Source organism: Phocoena sinus, chromosome 2 (genome assembly GCF_008692025.1).
Source record: "Phocoena sinus isolate mPhoSin1 chromosome 2, mPhoSin1.pri, whole genome shotgun sequence".
NCBI lineage: Eukaryota > Metazoa > Chordata > Mammalia > Artiodactyla > Phocoenidae > Phocoena > Phocoena sinus.
The window spans coordinates 84608331-84630607 of NC_045764.1; the positions used below are offsets into that span (position 1 = coordinate 84608331).

General features: G+C 37.0%; 1 protein-coding gene across 8 annotated transcripts in view; it reads left to right on the forward strand.

Moving 5' to 3' along the window:
* Positions 1 to 22277, forward strand: part of ATP8B4 (ATPase phospholipid transporting 8B4 (putative)) — a 305179-nt gene that overhangs the window by 50810 nt on the left and 232092 nt on the right. For all 8 annotated transcript variants that reach the window (XM_032624347.1, XM_032624361.1, XM_032624352.1 and 5 more), the window contains one exon: positions 4205 to 4273. In XM_032624347.1, coding sequence (XP_032480238.1) covers positions 4246 to 4273 — 28 coding nt within the window. In that variant the 5' untranslated portion in view covers positions 4205 to 4245. Of the gene's footprint in view, positions 1 to 4204; positions 4274 to 22277 lie in introns of those variants that run through there.

Sequence of the window (22277 nt, forward strand, 5' to 3'; positions counted from 1 at the left end):
TTGAGGACTGTCTTTTCTCCATTGTATTCTTGCCTCCTTTGTCATAGATTAATTGACCATAGGTGAGTCGGTTTATTTCTGGGCTTTTTATCCTGTTTCAGTGATCTATGTCTCTGTTTTTGAGCCACTACCATATTGTCTTGATTACTGTAGCTTTGTACTATAGTCTTAAGCCAGGGAGCCTGATTCCTCCAACTGTTTTTCTTTCTCAAGATTGGTTTCACTGTTTGAGGTCTTTCATGTTTTCATACAAATTAAAAAATTTTTGCTTCTAGTTCTGTGAAAAATGCCTTTGATAATTTGATAAGGATTGAATTGAGTTTGTAAACTGCCTTGGGTAGTATGGTCATTTTGACAGTATTGATTCTTCCAATTCAAGAACATGGTATATCTTTCTAGCTGTTTATGTCTCCTTCGATTTCTTTCATCAGCATCTTATAGTTTTTGGAGTACAGGTCTTTTGCCTCATTAGGTAGGTTTATTCCTAAGTATTTTATACTTTTTGATGCAATGGTAAATGGGATTTTCTTAATTTTTCTTTCCGATCTTTCATTATTAGTGTATAAGATTGCACCAGATTTCTGTGTATTAATTTCTTTTTCTGCAACTTTACTGAATTCATTGATGAGCTCTAGTAGTTTTCTGGTAGCATCTTTAGGATTTTCAATGTATAGTTTCATGTCATCTGCAAACAGTGACAGTTTTACTACTTTTCCAATTTGTATTCCTTTTATTTATTTTTCTTCTCTGATTGCTGTGGCTAGGACTTTCAAAACTATGTTGAATAAAAGTGATGAGAGTGGACATCCTTGTCTTTTTCTTGATCTTAGAGGAAATGCTTTCATTTTTTCACCATTGAGTATGATGTTAGCTGTAGGTTTGTGGTATATGGTCTTTATTATATTGAGGTAGGTTCCCTCTGTGCCCACATTCTGGGGGTTTTTTATCAGAAATAGGTGTTGAATTTTGTCAAAAGCTTTTTCTGCATCTATTGAGATGATCATATGGTTTTTATTCTTCAATTTTTTAATGTGGTACATCACACTGATTGATTTGCAGATATTAAAAAGTCCTTGCATCCTTGGGATAAATCCCTCTTGATCATGGTGTATGATCCTTTTAATGTATTACTGGGTTTGGTTTGCTGGTATTTGTTAAGGATTTTTATGTCTATGTTCATCAGTGATATTGACCTGTAATTTTCTCTTTCTGATGGTAGCTTTGTCTGGATTTGGTATCAGGGTGATGGTGGCCACATAGAATGAATTTGGGAGTGTTCCTTCCTCTGCAATATTTTGAAATAGTTTCAGAACGTTAGGTGTTAGCTCTTCTCTAAATGTTTGATAGAATTCACCTGTGAAGCCATCTGTTCCATGACTTTTGTTTGTTGGGAGTTTTTAATCACAGATTCAATTTCAATACATACAATTGGTCTAGTCATATTTTCTATTTCTTACTGGTTCAGTCTTGGGAGATTGTACCATTCTAAGAATTTGCCCATTTCTTCCAGGTTTTCCTTTTCATTGGTGTGTAGTTGCTTGTAGTAGTCTCTTATGATCCTTTGAATTTCTGTGGTGTCAGTTGTAATTTCTCCTTTTTATTTCTGATTTTATTGATTTGGGCCCTCTCCCTTTTTTTCTCGATGACTCTGGCTAAAGTGTTATCAATTTTGTTTATCTTTTCAACTCTTAGTTTATTGGTCTTTGCTATTTTTTTCTTTGTCTCTATTTCATTTATTTCTGCTCTGATCTTTATGATTTCTTTCCTTCTGCTAACTTTGGGTTTTATGTGTTCTTCTTTCTCTAGTTGCTTTAGGTGTAAGGTTAAGTTGTTTGTTTGAGATTTTTTCTTGTTTCCTGAAGTAAGCTTGTATCACTATAAACTTCCATCTAAGAACTGCTTTTGCCACATCCCATAGGTTTTGGATTGTTGTGTTTTCATTTTCATTTGTCTCTAGGTATTCTTTTTATTTCCTCTTTGATTTCTTCAGTGATCCATCAGTTGTTTCATAACATATTGTTTAGCCTCTATGTGTTTGTGTTATTGCATTTTTTCTTGTAATTGATTTCTAATCTCATAGTGTAGTGATCGGAAAAGATGCTTGATATGATTTTAGTTTTCTTAAGTTTACCAAGACTTCCTTTGTGACCCAGCATGCGATCTGTTCTGGAGAATGTTCCATGTACACTTGAAAAAAAGGTGTATTCTTCTGCTTTTGGATGGAGCACTCTATAAATACCAATTAAGTCCATGTGTTCTAATGTGTCATTTAAGGCCTGAGTTTCCTTATTGATTTCCTATCTCGATGATCTGTCCATTGATATAAGTGGAGTGCTAAAGTCCCCCTCTACTATTGTATTGCTGTCGATTTCTCCTTTATGTCTTTTAACATTTGCCTTATATATTGAGGTGTTTCTCTGTTGAGTGCATATATATTTCTAATTGTTATATCTTCTTCAGTTGAGCCCTTGATCATTATGTAGTGTCATTTGTCTATTGTAACAGTCTTTATTTTAAACTCTATTTTGTCTGATATGAGTATTGCTACTCCAGCTTTCTTTTGATTTCCATTTGCATGGAATATCTTTTTCCATCCCCTCACTTTCAGTCTGTTTGTGTCTCTAGATCTGAAGTGGGTCTCTTATAGACAACATATATATGGGTCTTATTTTTGTATTCATTCAGCCAGTCTATTTCTTTTGGTTTGAGCATTTAATCCATTTACAGTTAATTATTGATATGTATGTTCTTATTGCCATTTAAAAAAATATTTTGGATTTGTTTTTGTAGGTCTTTTTTATTCCTTTTCTCTTTTGTTCCCCTCTCTGTGATTTATGATTATATTGTTTGGATTCTTTTTCTTTTTTGTGTGTATATCTATTATAGATTTTTCATCTGTGGTTACCATGTGGTTTTGATATAGCAGTCGATATGTATACATGGTTGTTTTAAGTTGCTGGTCTCTTAATTTCAAATGCATCTCAAATATCCTGCATTTTTGCTCTCCTCCTCTCACAATTATTGTTTTGATATCATATTTGTGTGTAGATGATTTCCTACCCTTACTGTATGTTTGACTGTACTGGTGAGCTTTACCATTTTGTAATTTTCCTGTTTCTAGTTGTTGCCTCTTCTATTGAAAGAGTTCCTTTAGCATTTGTTGTAATGCTCGTTTGGTGGTGCTGAATTCTTCTAGCTTTTGTTTGTCTGTAAAGCTTTTGATTTCTCCATCAATTCTGAATGAGAGACATGCTGGGTGGAGTATTCTTGGTTGTAGGTTCTTCCCTTTCATCACTTTAAATGTATCGTGCCACTCCCTTCTGGCCTGTAGAGTTTCTGCTGAAAAATCAGCTGATAGTCTCATGGGGATTCCCTTGTATGTTATTTGTTGCTTTTCCTTTGTTGCTTTGGATATTTTCTCCTTGTCTTTAGTTTTTGTCAGTTTGATTACTATGTGTCTTGGCGTGTTCCTTCTTCAGTTAATTCTATATGGGGCTCTGCACTTCCTGGACTTGGGTGACTGTTTTGGGAAGGAATTACTTTTGGTACTTGAATAAAAAGCAGGTAATGGAGTGTCACCTCTGAGATATTCTGATTCACAGGGTTTGGGATATGTTAGAAAATTTGGCTCCATTTTAATGCCAAATTGAATGTTACACTTGTGCTTACCTTACATTGTTCCATATAGCCGCCATAATACAAATAGATAATTTTTGTATAGGATTGTTTCCTTAAAAATTTTTTTATTGAAATATAATTGATTTAAAATGGTGTGTTAGTTTCAGGTGTACAGCAAAGTGATTCAGATATATATATATATATATATATATATTCTTTTTAGATTCATTTCCATTATAGGTTATTACAAGATATTGAATATAATTCCTGTACTATACAGCAGGTCCTTGTTGGTTATATATTTTATATATAGTAGTGTGTATATTTTAATCCCAAACTCCTAATTTATCCATTCCCCCTTTCTCCTTTGGTAACCATAAGTTTGTTTTCTATGTCTGTGAGTTATAGAATTATTCTTATCTTGTTAGATTTAAGTCTCATAAATGGAGTCTATTATTCCTTACTGTGTTAATGAGTTCCTGGTCATCTAGATTTGACTAGGAAGAAAGCTGAATGATGGCAATTTATGGTTAATGAGCATTTCTCAAATACTAATGTTGTGTACATTTCTTGTTTTCTTATGTAGGCCAGCTGTTGAGGCCTGGTGAAAAAAAATCAGGTGCAATAATGTTCTGCAGTAAAAAGAAATCACTTGGTAAGTATTGAGTTCTTTAGGTGACACAAAGCAAATATGATTTTTTAATATTTATTTTAATTTCACAGAGGTGTAATTTATAAACAAAAACCACACAGATCTTAAGTGTTCCATTTGATGAACTTTAAAGGCTGTATGTAAATGTGTAATTACCACCAAAAAGCAAGAGTTAGAACGTTTCTATTACCTGAGAAAGTTCCCTTGTGCCCCTTTTTATTCATTCTCCCTGTGTTCTACACAACCACCTTCTGATTTCTAACAGATTGGTTTTGCCTGTTTTCGAAATCAATATAAATGAAATCGTACAGCATGTATTCTTGTGTCTTGCTTCTTTCACTCAGCATAAGGTTTTTTTTGACATATATCCATATGGTTGTATATATCAGTAGTTTGTTCCTCTTCATTTTTTCTTTTAAAACAGTATTCCATTGTATGAATGCTCCAACACTTAAGACTAAGTTCATATGTTTAGAACTAATTTGGATTCATGATGGCAAGTAACACACTTTGTTTTTGGTTGAGTAATTGGTCTAGCTGAACAGTGTTAATAGTATTCCAATTTTTAAAAATACAGCCTCCTGACCAGAGAGTATTAATCTTGTCTTATGTCTTGTTAGTCAGCAACAGAGTATTGTGTAGTTTTTCCTTCAATGGAAATATATTCAGTTTATTACTGCTATTTTCTTTATTATTTTTAAAACTTTAATTAATTATTTTTTTTATGGCTGCATTGGGTCTTAGTTGTGGCACGTGGGATCTTCATTGAGGCATGCGGGATCTTTTGTTGTAGTGCGTGGGCTCTTCGTTGAGGTGTGCAGGCTTCTCTCTAGTTGTGGCGTGCGGGTTTTCTCTTCTCTAGTTATGGCATGCAGGCTCCAGCGTGCAGGGGCTCTGTAGCTGGCAACATGTGGGCTCTCTAGTTGAGGCGTGCAAGCTCAGTAGTTGTGGCAAGTGGGCTTAGTTGCCTCACAGCATGTGGGATCTTAGTTCCCCGACCAGGGATCGAACCCGCATCACCTGCATTGGAAGGCAAATTCTTTACCACTGGACCATCAGGGAAGTCCCTATTTTCTTTATTTTTGACTATGGACTTGTTAGAGACCAAAGGCTGGATTAGAGTATATCTAATACCCTATCCCTCCTTCTAATCATCTCTGACAGGTGGTTAAGCTATTTTGATAGGCAATTATTTCATGGTTCAGTCTGTTCCCTTCTTGGACACATTCATTGCAACGTTCAGTCTCATAATGAGCTGAAATCTGTCTCAATGTAGTTCGCACCCATAGGTCATTAGTTATGCCCTCTGGGGCAATACTTTCATATTCCCAGTGCCAATTTAAGAGTCTAGGATTATTGTCATCATGTTTTTCTTTTTCAAATAAAATGATTTATTTATATCCAGTCACTGGTATAATCTTAATAGTGTAAACAATAGATTAACCAGTTTTGACAGGGACAAGTTTCCAACAGAACATATTGTTGCAAGGTTTTGATAAGTTCATTCTCACTCTTTTAAAATAATTTGTACATATATGTGAATGTATATGTATAAAATAAGCAATTTTTTATAAATAAAAATAAGAAAATAGAAGTGACTGTAATTGGACAATCCAGAGATAAACACTCCAGACTGCCAAGCTGCACAATTCAGTGACCTCTATTAATACATTAATGTATATTCATCTATATATTCCCAAACTATGGTGTGCATTACTTTGAACCTGCTCTTAAAACATAATATTGTAATCATAGATACCTTTTCTGTCTTTAAACCTTTCTCTATAACATTATTGTTTTTTACATTTTCCTCTAACTTTTCATTTTGAAAATATTGGATTTTACAAAAAAATTAAAACACCCAAATACCTTTCACCTAAATTCTACAATTATTACCATTTTGCCACATTTGCCTCCTCTCCTCCCCCTCACTGCCACCAGCACACACCCACACACATGCACACACATACACTTTTTGTTGTCATTAGGATATTTGAAAGTAAGTTGTAGACATCATGACTCTTACCCCAAATATTTTTTTAAACATCTTTATTGGAGTATAATTGCTTTACAATGTTGTGTTAGTTTCTGCTGTATAACAAAGTGAATCAGCTATATGTATACATATATTCCCATATCCCCTTCCTCTTGCATCTCCCTCCCACCCTCCCTATTCCACCCCAAATATTTCAGTACAGATCTCCTAAGAACAAGGACATTCTCCTACTTAACTACAACATCATCACTACACCTAAGAAATGTAACATTGATGAATAAGTAACATACATTCCATTTTTCAGTTTTCTCAATTGTCTCCATGTCTCATAGCTTGTTTTTATTTTTGGTACAATATTTAACCAATGTTCACACATTGTGTTTGGCTTTTAATCCCTTTATTTTCTTTTAGATTTACAATAGTTTTTTATTATATTGAATTTTGGAAAAGTCCAGTCCAGCACCTAAATCTATTTGGATTGAATATTTTGGACACAAATACTATATAGATTATATATAAATATTTATAAATTTTATTGATTTATTTTTGGCTGCATTGGGTTTTCATTGCTGTGCACTGGCTTTCTCTAGTTGTGGTGAGCAGACACTACTCTTTTTGTGGTGTGCAGGCTTCCATTGTGGTGGCTTCTCTTGTTGCTAGCATGGGCCCTAGGCACATGGGCTTCAGTAGCCATGGCGCATGGGCTTAGTTGCTCCATGGCATGTGGGATTTTCCTGGACCGGGGCTTGAACCCATGTCCCCTGCATTGGCAGGGAGATTCTTAACCATAGCGCCACCAGGGAAGCCCAATACTTGTTTTTTTAAATGGACAATTAGTAAATTAGTTACTTGAAACTGTTTTGATGGGGAATGCAACTTGCTGATCTTCCTCATATAGAATTTCATTTTACAGTCAGTCATAGGTATTTGTAATGAGCTGTAAATAGCTCATTTGTAAATAGCTGTGTAATGAGGCTAAATGTTTTGGCTACATAGCTGGGTCTGTATCCACTGTGGTGCTGATTGGCAGAGAAAGCTGAAGTCAGTTCCTTCCTCTTGGACTTGTTAGAATGGCCAAATGACTTGAGGGACTGACATTGGTGTCACCATCATTTATATCATCGTGATTGGGAATGAGGCATCTTTAGGTTATATATCACTTCCTATAGATCTGGTTATAGACTGGAGACCTTTTTCAATCTAAAATATTCATTTACTTATTCAGTTAGTCAGCAAATATTTTTGAGTGCCTGTGATATGCTAAGTAGTGCCAACTTTTCTTGACTTCACGTAGCTTTTTATGATTCAATAAAACACATGTATCCTCACACAAATAAGTTTACAGTAACAATGATAACTTAATAACAGTTTACTAAACATTGCTACCAGTATATTTTCCAGAGAAGCACAGACTAAAGAACTTCTAATCAGCCTGGGGTTGTCAGGGGGAAAATCATGCAGAAGTGATATTTTACCTCAATGAGTTATTTAATATCTGCAACATTTAAGAAAGGTGCACTTAACATTTATATAAACTTCTACAACATTATCAGGAAGCTTGGGACATTGATGATGTATGTCAGAATTTAACAAGCCAACCATGAGTGTTGTGGGAAAACAAAAATTTTCTCCTAGATATATGCTTTATTATTTATTATCTCCATATTCACGTAAATCCCACATTCTGCAAGATGTGAAAAATTCTAATTGACTCAAATATTTAAAACATGCTTACAATCTATTTTCTATTTGTTATTTGTAATTCACCCTTTCTGTATAAGCTCAAATGGGAGGTCCAGAGACAATTACTTTAAAGCGTATATGTGCTTTTCTACAAAACAATCAGGAAGAGCATTGTTCCTGTGTAAAATACCTAATTCAGATTTTAGGTACTTTGGTAATATGGAAAGCAAAAAAAGCAGATAATTTGAGGTTTTCTTTAAGCTAGCTAAAGCTGTTCTTGATTCCAAAATGTGAGGGTTGTGGAGCAACTTGCATTACTCCACAGTGAAGCCCTTAGCATGCTCATGGGGTATGGGATGGGAAGAATCAGACACATATGTCTTTCATGGGGCCTTCATGGGCCCCTTCCTCCAAAAAATATTAAAAATAATGTTTTACAATTGTGTGGGTATAAAGACAAATATAAGCCAGGTTGGATTCATTATTATGTAACCATTATTATTATATTCTTTTTTTTCTTCTAACTTAAAAACAATTTTATTGGAGTATAGTTGATTTACAATGTTGTGTTAGTTTCAGGTGTACAACAAAGTGAATCAGTTATATATATATATATACATATGTCCACTCTTTCTTTTTTTTTAGATTCTTTTCCCATATAGGTCATTACAGAGTATTGAGTAGAGTTCCCTGTGTTTTACAGCAGGTTCTTATTAGTTATCTAATTTATATATAGTAGTGAGTATATGTCAATCCCACTCTCCCAGTTTATCCCTCCTCCCCCCACCCCTTATCCCCTCATAACCATAAGTTTGTTTTCTACATCCACGACTCTACTTTGGTTTCGTAAATAAGTTCATTTGTACACTTTTTATTTAGATTCCACATATAAGGGATATCATATGATATTTGTCTTTCTGTGTCTGACTTACTTCACTCAGTATGACAATTGCTGGGTCGATCCATGTTGCTGCAGATAGCATTATATTTTGTTCTTTTTTATGGCTGAGTAATATCTGCTAGAATGAGTTTAAACTTTAGCTATGACACATACACAAATATAAATCTATCTTGAACTACCTCATTACAGTGAATAATAAAATAATAAAACTCAGAATAGCAGTCTATGTCATACATATTTATTGTGCTTAGAACATATTTCCAAATACATAGCTCCAATTCTTTATTATTTAGGATTCCCAAATGTATAATATTAATTGTCATACTTTGGTTTTATAAAAAAATTCTTAATTGAAAAATTTTGTCCCAAGAATTATAATCATTTATTATTTAAAAAATGCTTTTATATTCCTTCCACATACCCACACCTTAGAACTCACCTTTAGTTTAGTATTTGAGCCAGTATCTGGCATATAGCAAGCACTTAATGAATGGTGGCTGTCATTATTATTTTAAGTAGTTTTATTAAGTGCTACTTGAGTTATAGTTCTCTGGTGGACCTACTTCTCAACCAATGTTGCTTTCACTATTCATTCGAACAGAACTTCCTAATTTAAAGGAAAATAAAATTTTTTATTTCTTGGCTTAATTTTGAAATCTGGATTTTCTTTTGATGGTGGAATGAAATCTGAAAGTCTATGAGATAATCCCAACCATGGTATTTTCTATAAAGAAAATACTTTTAATAATTTAGAAATTAAAATCCTACGATGAATTGTAAATCTACCTTCATGCGGTGAATAAACCAATTAAGACATCACATTTCAGTGATTTTGGCTAGAATGATCTTGTCTCACTGTGGCAGTGCTGGTTGTCTCTTGATAATCTAAACTTTGATTGGTAGTTCATTCATTCATTTATTTATTCATTTATCCATTCATCCAGTCAGCCAGCCAGCCATTTCACAAATACTAACTGAACGCCTGTTATGTGCCAGACACTGTTCCAAACAGAAAAAAACAACTGTGGACAAAACAGATTTAAAAAAATAAAAGAACCTTCAATCTGTATGGAGCTTACATTCTTGTGGGGGGAGGGAAAGATAGTCAGCAATATAAATGAATAAGTAAGTCATCTTGTACATTGGAAGTGCTGCAGTTTTAAAAAGGGTAATCAGGGAAGGCTGAATTGAGAAAGACATAGTTGAGCAAAGATTTGAAAGAAGTGAGAGGGGAGCTATGTAGTTATCTGGAGGATAAGCATTGTAGGTGGAGGGAGCAGCAAGTGCAAACGCTTTGAGGTGGGAGTGGGCCTGGCATGTCCAAGGAACAACATAGAGGCCACTGTGACTGGAGTTGAATGAGCAAGGGGGAGGGTGGTTATCATGGCTGGATCCAGTTTTTTGAGGCTTTAAACTAATACAAAATTAGGTATGAAAGGACATGTTCATTTAGCATGAGAAAATAAATTCCTATATATCACAAATTTGAAAATCTGAAACATACCATACATTTCACAAAACCCAAAAAAATAAAATAATATCTTCATTAATTCACTGCCTGATACACTTTTATAATACCTTTCTTCCTGTATTTTTGGCCCCATATTTTTTGATTGCCTCTTTCATGACCATTATTTTGTTATATAATTTTCTATAGAGACACTAGAAAGATATTTCAATTTTTCCTCTAGCACATTATTTAAATTAGTTTTTCTTTTTAAATTGAGGTATAGTTGTTTTACAATGTTGTGTTAGTTTCTACTGTACAGCGAAGTGGAGTAGCATGTAATACACAACAGGTTTTCATTAGTTATCTATTTTATACATATTAGTGTATATATGTCAATCTCAATCTCCCAATTCATGCCCCTCACACCCACCTCTGCTTTTCCCCCTTGGTGTCCATACATTTATTCTCTACATCTGTGTCTCTATTTCTGCCTTGCAAACCGGTTTGTCTGTACCATTTTTCTAGATTCCACGTACATCTGTTAACATATAATATTTGTTTTTCTCTTTCTGACCTACTTTACTCTGTATGACAGTCTGCAGGTCCATCCATGTCTCTACAAATGACCCAGTTCCGTTCCTTTTTATGATTGAGTAATATTCCATTGTATATATGTACCACATCTTCATTTTTCTTTTTAACATCTTTATTGGAGTATAATTGAGTTACAATGGTGTGTTAGTTTCTGATTTATAAAAAAGTCAATCAGCTATACATATACATATATCCCCATATCCCCTCCCTCTTGCATCTCCCTCCCACCCTCCCTATGCCACCCCTCTAGGTGGTCACAAAGCACTGAGCTGATCTCCCTGTGCTGTGCGGCTGCTTCCCACTAGCTATCTATTTACATTTGGTAGTGTATATATGTCCATGCCACTCTCTCACTTCGTTCCAGCTTACCCTTCCCCCTCCGCGTTTCCTCAAGTCCATTCTCTACATCTGCGTCTTTATTCCTATCCTGCCCGTAGGTTCTTCAGAAACTTTTTTTTTTTTTAGATTCCATATATATATATTAGCATACGGTATTTGTTTTTCTCTTTCTGACTTACTTCATTCTGTACGACAGACACTAGGTCCATTCACTTCACTACAAATAACTGAATTTCATTTCCTTTTATGGCTGAGTAATATTCCATTGTATATATGTGCCACATCTTCTTTATTCATTCATCTGTTGATGGACATTTAGGTTGCTTCATGACCTGAATATTGTAAATAGTGCTGCAATGAGCATTGGGGTGCATGTGTCTTTTTGAATTATGGTTTTCTCTGGGTATATGCCTGGCAGTGGGATTGCTGGGTCATATGGTAATTCTATTTATAGTTTTTTAAGGAACCTCCATACTGTTCTCCATAGTGGCTGTATCAATTTACATTCCTACCAACAGTGCAAGAGGGTTCCCTTTTCTCAACACCCTCTCCAGCATGTATTGTTTGTAGATTTTCTGATGATGCCCATTCTAACCAGTGTGAGGTGATACCTCATTGTAATTTTGATTTGCATTTCTCTAATAATTAGTGATGTTGAGCAGCTTTTCTATGCCTCTTGGCCATCTGTATGTCTTCTTTGGAGAAATGTACACTTAGGTCTTCTGCCCATTTTTGGATTGGGTTTTTTGGTTTTTTGATATTGAGCTGCATGAGGTATTTATATATTTTGGAGATTAATCCTTTGTCAGTTGCTTTGTTTGCAAATATTCTCTCCCATTCTGAGGTTTGTCTTTTCATCTTGTTTATGGTTTCCTTTGCTGTGCAAAGCTTTTAAGTTTCATTAGGTCCCATTTGTTTATTTTTGTTTTTATTTCCATTTCTCTAGGAGGTGGGTCAAAAAAGATCTTGCTGTGATTTATGTCAAAGAGTGTTCTTCCTATGCCTCCCTCTAAGAGTTTTATAGTGTCTGGCCTTACATTTAGGTCTTTAATCCATTTTGAGTTTATTTTTGTGTATGGTGTTAGGGAGTGTTCTAACTTCATTCTTTTACATGTAGCGGTCCAGTTTTCCCAGCACCAACTATTGAAGACACTGTCTTTTCTCCACTGTATATCCTTTCCTGCTTTGTCATAGATTAGTTGACAATAGGTGGGTTTATCGCTGGGCTTTCTATCCTTTTCCATTAATCTATATTTCTGTTTTTGTGCCAGTACCATATTGTCTTGATTACTGTAGCTTTGTAGTATAGTCTGAAGCGAGGGAGTCTGATTCCTCCAGCTCCATTTTTTGTCTTTTTTCTTCTCAAGATTTCTTTGACTATTTGGGATCTTTTGTGACTCCATACAAATTTTAAGATTTTTTGTTCTAGTTCTATGAAAAATGCCATTGGTAATTTGATGGGGATTGCATTGAATCTGTAGATTGCTTTGGGTAGTATAGTCATTTTCACAATGTTGATTCTTCCAATCCAAGAACACTGTACATCTCTCCACCTGTTTGTGTCATCTTTGATTTCTTTCATTAGTGTCTTATAGTTTTCTGAGTATACAGGTATTTTACCTACTTAGGTAGGTTTATTCCTAGGTATTTTATTCTTTTTGTTGCTGTGGTGAGTGGGATTGTTTACTTAACTGCTCTTTCTGATCTTTCGTTGTTAGTGTATAGGAATGCAAGAGATTTCTGTGCATTAGTTGTGTATCCTGAAACTTTACCAAATTCATTGATTAGCTCTATTAGTTTTCTGGTAGCATCTTTAGGATTCTCTGTATAGTATCATGTCATCTGCAAACAGTGACAGTTTTATTTCGTCTTTTCCAATTTGTATTCCTTTTATTTATTTTTCCTGTCTGATTCCTGTGGCTAGGACTTTCAAAACTATGTTGAATAATAGTGGTGAGAGTGGACATCCTTGTCTTGTTCCTGATCTTAGAGGAAATTCTTTCAGTTTTTCACCATTGAGAATGTCTTCTGTGAGTTTGTTGTATATGGTTTTTATTATGTTGAGGTAGGGTCCCTCTATGCCCAGTTTCTGGAGAGTTTTTATTATAAATGGGTGTTGAATTTTGTCAAAAGCTTGTTTTCCATCTATTGATATGATCATATGGTTTTTATTCTTCAGTATTTTACTGTGTTGTATCACATTGATTGATTTGCGTATGTTGAAGAATCCTTGCATCCCTGGGAGAAATCCCACTTTATCATGGTGTATGATCCTCTTAATGTGTTGCTGGATTCTGTTTGATAGTATTTTGTTGAGGATCTTTGCATCTATATTTATCAGTGATATTGGTCTATAATTTACTTTTTTTCTAGTATTTTTGTCTGGTTTTGGTATCAGGGTGATGGTGGCCTTGTAGAATGAGTTTGGGAGTGTTCCTCCCTCTGCAGTTTTTTGGAAGAGTTTGAGAAGGATGAGTGTTAGCTCTTCTCTAAATGTTTGATAGAATTCACCTGTGAAGCCACCTGGTCCTGGACTTCTGTTTGTTGGAAGAATTTTAATCACAGTTACAAGTTCATTACTTGTGATTAGTCTGTTCGTATTTTCAATTTATTCCTCGTTCAGTCTTGGAAGGTTATACCTTTCTAAGAATTTGTGCATTTTTTCAGGTTGTTCATTTTATTGGTATATAGTTGCTTGTAGTAGTCTCTTATGATGCTTTTTATTTCTGCGGTGTCCATTGTAACTTCTCCTCTTTCATTTCTAATTGTATTGGTTTGCGTCCTCTCCCTCTTTTTCTTGATGAGTCTGGCTAAAGGTTTTTCAAGTTTATCTTCTTAAAGAACCAGCTTTTAGTTTTATTGATTTTTGGTATTGTTTTCTTTGTTTCTATTTCATTCATTCCTGCTCTGATCTTTATGATTTCTTTCCTTCTACTAACTTTGGGTTTTGTTTGTTCTTCTTTCTCTAATTACTTTATGTGTAAGGTTAGATAGTTTATTTGAGATTTTTCTTGTTTCTTGAGGTAGGATTGTGTTGCGATAAACTTCCCTCTTAGAAGTGCTTTTGCTGCATCCCATAGGTTTTGACTCATCATGTTTTCATTGTCATTTGTCTCTAGATATTTTTTGGTTTCCACTTTGATTTCTTCAGTGATCTCTTGGTTACTTTGTAGTGTATTGTTTAGCCTCCATGTGTTTCTATTATTTTAGTTTTTTTTCTGTAATTGATTTCTAATCTCATAGTGTTGTGGTCAGAAAAGATGCTTGATACAATTTGAATTTTCTTAAATTTACTGAGGTTTGATTTGTGACCTAAGATGTGATCTATCCTGGACAATGTTCTGTGTGCACTTGAAAAGAAAGTGTAATCTGCTGTTTTCTGATGGAATGTCCTATAAATATCAATTAAACCTACCCGGTCTGTTGTGTCATTTAAAGCTTGTGTTTCCTTATTAATTTTCTGTCTGGATGATCTGTCCATTGGTGTAAGTGAGGTGTTAAAATTCCCCAGTATTATTGTGTTACTGTAGATTGACTCTTTTATAGCTATTAGCAGTTGCCTTATGTATTGAGGTGCTCCTATGTTGGGTGCATATATATTTACAATTGTTATATCTTCTTCTTGGATTGTTCCCTTCATCCTTATGTAGTGTCCTTCCTTGTCTCTTGTGACAGTCTTTATTTTAAAGTGTATTTTGTCTGATATGAATATTACTACTCTCTCATTCTCGTGATCTCCATTTGCATGGGATACCTTCTTCCATCCCCTCACTTTCAGGCTGTATGTGTCCCTAGGCCTGAAGTGAGTCTGTTGTAGGCAGCATATATATGGGTCTTGTTTTTGTATCCATTCAGCCAGTCTGTGTCTTTCGGTTGGAGCATTTAATCCATTCACATTTAAGGTAATTATCGATAGGTATGTTCCTATTACCATTTTCTTAATTGTTTTGGTTTTTTTTTTTTTTTTTTTTTTTGCGGTATGCGGGCCTCTCACTGTTGTTGCCTCTCCCATTGCGGAGCACAGGTTCCAGACGTGCAGGCCCAGCAGCCATGGCTCACAGGCCCAGCCGCTCCGCGGCATGTGGGATCCTCCTGGACTGGGGCGCGATCACGTGTCCTCTGCATCGGCAGGCGGATTCTCAACCACTGTGCCACCAGGGAAGCCCTGGGTTTGTTTTTGTAGGTCCTTTTCTTCTCTTGTGTTTCCCACTTACAGAAGTTCCTTTAGCAATTGTTGTAGCGCTGGTATGGTGGTGTTAAATTTTCTTAGCTTTTGCTTGTTTGTAAAGCTTTTGATTTCTCCATCAAATCTGAATGAAATCCTTGCTGGGTAGGGTATTCTTGGTTGTAGGTTCTTCCCTTTCATCACTTTAAATATATCATGCCACTCCCTTATGGCTTGCATATTTTCTGCTGAGAAATCAGCTGTTAACCTTATGGGAGTTCCCTTGTATGTTGTTTTTCCCTTGTTGCTTTTAATTATTTTTCTTTGTCTTTACTTTTTTGTCAGTTTGATTAATATATGTCCTGGTGTGTTTCTCCTTGGGCTTATTCTGCCTGGGACTCTCTGTGCTTCCTGGACTTGGGTGGCTATTTCCTTTCCCATGTTAGGGAAGTTTTCAACTCTAATCTCTTCAAAGATTTTCTCAGGTCCTTTCTCTCTCTCTTCTCCTTCTGGGACCCCTGTGATGTGATTGTTGGTGTGTTTAATGTTGTCCCAGAGGTCTCTTAGGCTGTCTTCATTTCTTTTCACTCTTTTTTCTTCTGTTCCATGCAGTGATTTCTACCATTCTGTCTTCTAGGTCACTTATCCATTCTTCTGCCTCAGTTATTCTGCTATTGATTCCTTCTAGTGTATTTTTCATTTCAGTCATTGTATTGTTCATCTCTTTTTTTTGTTGTTCTTTAATTCTTCTAGGTCTTTGTTAAACATTTCTTGCATCTTCTCAATCATTGCCTCCATTCTTTTTCTGATGTCCTGGATCATCTTCACTACCATTATTCTGAATTCTTTTTCGGAAGGTTGCCTGTCTCCACTTCATTTAGTTGTTTTTCTGGGGTTTTATCTTGTTGCTTCATCTGGAACATAGTCCTCTGCCTTTTCATTTTGTCTATCTTTCTGTTATTGTGGTTTTCCTTCTGTGGGCTTTAGGATTGTAATTCTTCTTGCTTCTGCTGTCTGGCTTCGCATGGATGAGGCTGTCAAAAAGACTTGTGCAAACTTCCTGATGGGAGGGACTCGTTGTGGGTAGAGCTGGGTGTTACTCTGGTGGGCAGAGCTCAGTAAAACTTTAATTTGCTTGTCTGCTGATAAGTGGGGCTGAGTTCCCTCCCTGTTGGTTGTTTGGCCTGAGGTGACCCAGCACTGGAGCATACAGGCTCTTTGGTGGGGCTAATGGTGGACATTAGGAGGGCTCATACCAATGAGTACTTCCCAGAACTTCTGCTGCCACTGTCTTTGTCCTTGTGGTGAGCCACAGCTGCCTTCCACCTCTGCAGGAGACCCTCCAACACTAGCAGGTACATCTGATTCTGTCTCCTACGGGGTCACTGCTCCTTCCCCAGGGTCCTGATGGGCACACTACTTTGTGTGTGCCCTCCAAGAATGGAGTCTCTGTTTCCCCCAGTCCTGTCAAAGTTCTGCAAACAAATCCCACTGGCTTTCAACGTCTGATTCTCTGGGGATTCCTCCTCCCATTGCCAGACCCCCAGGTTGGGAAGCCTGATGTGGGGCTCAGAACCTTCACTCCAGTGGGTGGACTTCTGTGGTATAAGTGTTCTCCAGTTTGTGAGTCACCCACCCAGCAGTTATGGGATTTGATTTTATTGTGATTGCACCCCTCCTACTGTCTCATTGCAGCTTATCCTTTGTCTTTGGATGTGGGGTATCTTTTTTGGTGAGTTCCAGTGTCTTCCTGTCAATGATAGTTCAGCATTTAGTTGTCATTCCGGTGCTCTCACAAGAGGGAGTGAGCGCACGACCCTCTACGCTGCCATCTTGAACTAATGTAAATTAGTTTAAAAATTATGTTAGCTTATGATAGATTAGAATAGTTTTTCAGCTTCATGATTTCGTAATGTCATGTGAAGATTTAGAATTGTCAACCTTGGGAAAACTTCCATCAAGTTTCCTTCATATCTGAGCTGTGACAGATGTACTTACTATATTTAGTACTAGTACAAATTGGTTTGTGCTCTATAAGCATAGGAATCCTAATAAATTTTATATTTTGCAATCCCCATGTAAAAAAAATATATGATATGCTTATTACATATAGTATTGAGGATACTCAGTACTTCATTCTCCTAATACTGCTAACATGAGATAAATTCTGTTTTGACTAGTAGTTGATGAAAGTTAAATCTTCCCCATACAATTTTCCATGTGTGATGATTGGAAGAATCCTGTGTAGGCTAACTTCTGGCTCTGTATTGCAAACCCCTGTCTCCTCCATGATCCACATTCTTCTGGTGCCAGGTGCTATCAGACACAGTCATGCTGCTGTATGACCTTGGGCCCTGCACCTTCATCTTGCAATGCTGGGTGATTCCCCATGGAGATAGGAGAACCATTCCTACTCTGGGGTGACCACCAGTAAGTTAAATCTATACAGAAGTGACAGTGAATCACATAAATACACTCCACTAAACACAAACTCAATGTATTTCCCACTTGAGAGCCCCTCATGTGGATTCCAGCATCATCTCACACGAGGCAAAATGTGACAGGAGGACATAGAGTGGAGGAGACAATGGTCTTAGGTCTGTGGCTAAAATATTTTAATATTGCAAATCAAAAAGCAAAACAGAGTGAAAGCAATGCCAACAAATTTCTAGTGCTATTCCCAGGGCCTCGGGATGGAAGGTGCAAGTGAGGTGAGCTGAAGCTTAAGCTTCATGGAGGGTCTGCTTCTGGCAGTGATTTGAGGTCAGAGAGGTAACAGGGTGGGTGTGTGAAGATCAAGCAGGGCCCTGAAGCCTTTGTAAGAGCTGGCTTGTCTCTTGAGATAGAGCAACACTGGACATTTTGTGCAGAGAAAAGAGATGATTTTTGTGGTAGGCAGATTAATGCCCCCTCCTGCAAAGATGTCCATGTCCTAAATCTCAGAACCTGTGGCTATGTGACCTTACATGGTAAAAGACATTTTGCAGATGTGATGATGTTAAGGATCTTACAATGGAAAGATTATAAGGGTGGGCCCATTGTAATCACAAGGGTTCTTATAAGAGGGAGGCAGCAGAGTCAAAATCAGAGAAGGCAATATAATGGTGGAAGCAGAAGTCAGAGTGATGCATCCATGACCCAAGGAATGTGGCAGCCTCTAGAAGCTAGAAAAGGCAAGGAACAGATTCTCTTCTAGAGCCTCCAGAAGGGACTCAGTCTTGAAGAAACACCTTGATTTTAGCCTTGTGAGATCCATTTTTGGACTTCCTACTTCCAGAACAATAAGATGATATGTTTGTGTTGTTTTAAGCAACTATATTTGTGGTGATTTGCTAGAGCAGCAATCGGAAACTCAGGCAATTCTAAAAGGGTCACTCTGCCCACCTCCTAGAGTAATGGAAATAAAAACAAAAATAAACAAATGGGACCTAATGAAACTTCAAAGCTTTTGCACAGCAAAGGAAACCATAACCAAGACCAAAAGACAACCCTCAGAATGGGAGAAAACATTTGCAAATGAAGCAACTGACAAAGGATTAATCTCCAAAATTTACAAGCAGCTCATGCAGCTCAATAACAAAAAAACAAACAACCCCATCCAAAAATGGGCAGAAGACCTAAATAGACATTTCTCCAAAGAAGATATACAGAATGCCAACAAACACATGAAAGAATGCTCAACATCATTAATCATTAGAGAAATGCAAATCAAAACTACAATGAGATATCATCTCACACCAGTCAGAATGGCCATCATCAAAAAATCTAGAAACAATAAATGCTGGAGAGGGTGTGGAGAAAAGGGGACACTCTTGCACTGCTGGTGGGAATGTGAATTGGTTCAGCCACTGTGGAGAACAGTATGGAGGTTCCTTAAAAAACTACAGATAGAATTACCATATGACCCAGCAATCCCACTACTTGGCATATACCCTGAGAAAACCAAAATTCAAAAAGAGTCATGTACCAAAATGTTCATTGCAGCTCTATTTACAATAGCCAGGACATGGAAACAACCTAAGCGCCCATCATCGGATGAATGGATAAAGAAGATGTGGCACATATACACAATGGAATATTACTCAGCCTTAAAAAGAAATGAAATTGAGCTATTTGTAATGAGATGGATAGACCTAGAGTCTGTCATACAGAGTGAAGTAAGTCAGAAAGAAAAAGACAAATACCGTATGCTAACACATATATATGGAATTTAAGGGAAAAAAATGTCATGAAGAACCTAGGGGTAAGATAGGAATAAAGACGCAGACCTACTGGAGAACGGACTTGAGGGTATGGGGAGGGGGAGGGGTGAGTTTTGATAGGGCGAGAGAGAGTCATGGACATATACACACTAACAAACGTAGTAAGGTAGATAGCTGGGGGGAAGCAGCCGCAAGGCACAGGGATATTAGCTCGGTGCTTTGTGACAGCCTGGAAGGGTGGGATGGGGAGAGTGGGAGGGAGGGAGACGCAAGAGGGAAGACATATGGGAACATATGTATATGTATAGCTGATTCACTTTGTTATAAAGCAGAAACTAACACACCATTGTAAAGCAATTATACCCCAATAAAGATGTTTAAAAAAAAAAAATAAAAAAAATAAAAGGGTCACTCTGGTTGCTCTGTTGAAAATAGATGATAGGGGCAGGGGTAGAAGTGAGGAGACCTGAGGAGGGGTTATTACGACAGCTGGGAGGAGAGGTGAGGTGGCTTGGACCAGAGTGTGTGCAGAGGAGGGGCAGAGAAGTAGGCAGATTTCTTTTCTGCCCAAAGTTCTGGCTCTATTTTATCTCTATTTAAAACATGTATTATCTGAATGCTTCATGAATAGGTAAATAAATCGAGGCCCCTATTTTTTTCTTTCTGTCTTTTCACACTTGGTCCAATATTTGACTAGAAGGCACATCTGAGGAGGAACTGTAGATATCCTCTTGCAAAGCCCATATTTCACCCCATCTCAGGTGGCAGACCATCTCTACCAAATGTCTTCTCTTTTCAGTAAATGACTATGGCTCAGCTTAGATAAGGTGCTTGGCAAAAACAACCTACCACACTCCACAGTTTGTATACAGCTGCCTAACTTCCCTTCAGAGCTGCCTAGGACAGGTGGGGATGCATTTTGACCATCCACCTGGACTTGAATTTCCTTTTCTCTGCTTTCTGTGTCTCCCTAGGCCTCTCTTCTGCTTCCTTGCTGTGTAGGTATTGTAGGCACGTGTACCCTTTGAAGACTATTGATGTCTTGTTTGTTTTTCCTTCACTGTCTAGAATAGAGCCTTGCTCAAAGGAGTTCATTAAATATTTCTGCAATAAATCACTTTGTCTTGGCTCCAGCAGATTTTATTTGCCACACGGTTTCAGGGATTGAGACCTGAAACCAGTATGTACTAATGAAACGCATATTTATAGCCCTATGCATCTCAAAATGACAAACACAAGCTTTGAGAAACACAGCTTCCTGTGTAAGCTGATAAGGTATGAAGCAGATAAGAACCCTCTTCAGATTTCCTTCTCACGTGTCTCTGTCTTCCCCACCTGGGGTTCTTTCCTCTCACTTTGTGACAGGTGGCTTGATTTCCCTTGGATGGCTGGAATGTGTCTCACAAAGGGAAATTAAATGTCCTTCAGCTTTTTCTAGGCTCTTGGGATCCTTGGGGTAGATCCTGAGGTTATTTTTTTTGCATAGGCAGGCTATAGAAAAATATAGCTGTTTTTCATCTGTACAGAAAACATTCTGATCCTGGCGTAGTCCATAACAATGCAATTTTTGCTGTAGATAATCAAATTGTAAAAGAATGTAGATTAAAAAACCCAGCGGTCTAGCACCGAATCCCTAAGAGAAAGGCTGCTAAGAAAGCAGTAAGTTTTGGACAGGGGTTTGGGAGAGTCTTCTCAGCAACGACTGCTGAAAGTCTCCACGGAGAGGGCAGTCAGTTTCTCTGAGGGGGCCTCTACTGTGAAGCAGAGAGAAGGCTGGATGGAATGAAGTGTAAGAGGTCCCAGGGCGCCAAGGTTAATTGGGAAGGAGTCTGTGACTTGCAGTACATCCTGGAGTATCACTTTTGTCTAGAGAGGCCTCTTCTCCCTCTCCTTGACCTCTGGACACAGGCATACATTAATTTACAGTTTCCCAATCATCTCTGCATGGTACCACCCACCATCTCCTTATACCTAGAATCTCTTCCAAGCTCCTCTTACAAGGTCGGAAGTTCAGCGTTTGAAATCTGACTCTTGCATAATCGTGCTAGGCCTTTATTTTTCTCACTTGTGAAGTGGGGCTAATAATAGTGCGTACCTAATAGGATTGTTTTGAGGGTTAATGCATGTGAAACACTTCATACAGTATCTAGCTTTTAACCAGTGCTCAATAAATGTTAGCTGTTATTATCTTCACTATATTACAGTAAGTCTTAAATCTCCAGTTGTGAATCTATACTTACAGAAAACCACATGGTGAGGGCTCATAAGAAAATTTTTGTCCATTTTACTTGTAATGTGTATAATATAATTCACGTATGCTTGAAGAAGAATGAATTGGTAAAATATTTTTATTTTTCTTTGTGAAGCTGTCGTAAGCCATGAGAGGAACAAAGCTCCCAATAAATCAAATTTTCCAGATATCTGGACCTGATGAGCAAATTGGCTCAGCCCAGAGGAAAACAAACCCAAGGCCCTTTAGTATTTGTTTGACTCCCCTAATTCTGTTTCCAAGCTCTTTTCTAGGACAAGAATTTTTTTAAAACTTGTGGAAAGATTTTTTTTTTTTTTGCCTCGATTCTCTCTTTAGTTTGCTGATTAAATGTCAATAAATCCCAGCAACTGCAGGTCACCACTGGGTTTCAATAGGAAACCCTGATTCAGGACACATATTTTTCAG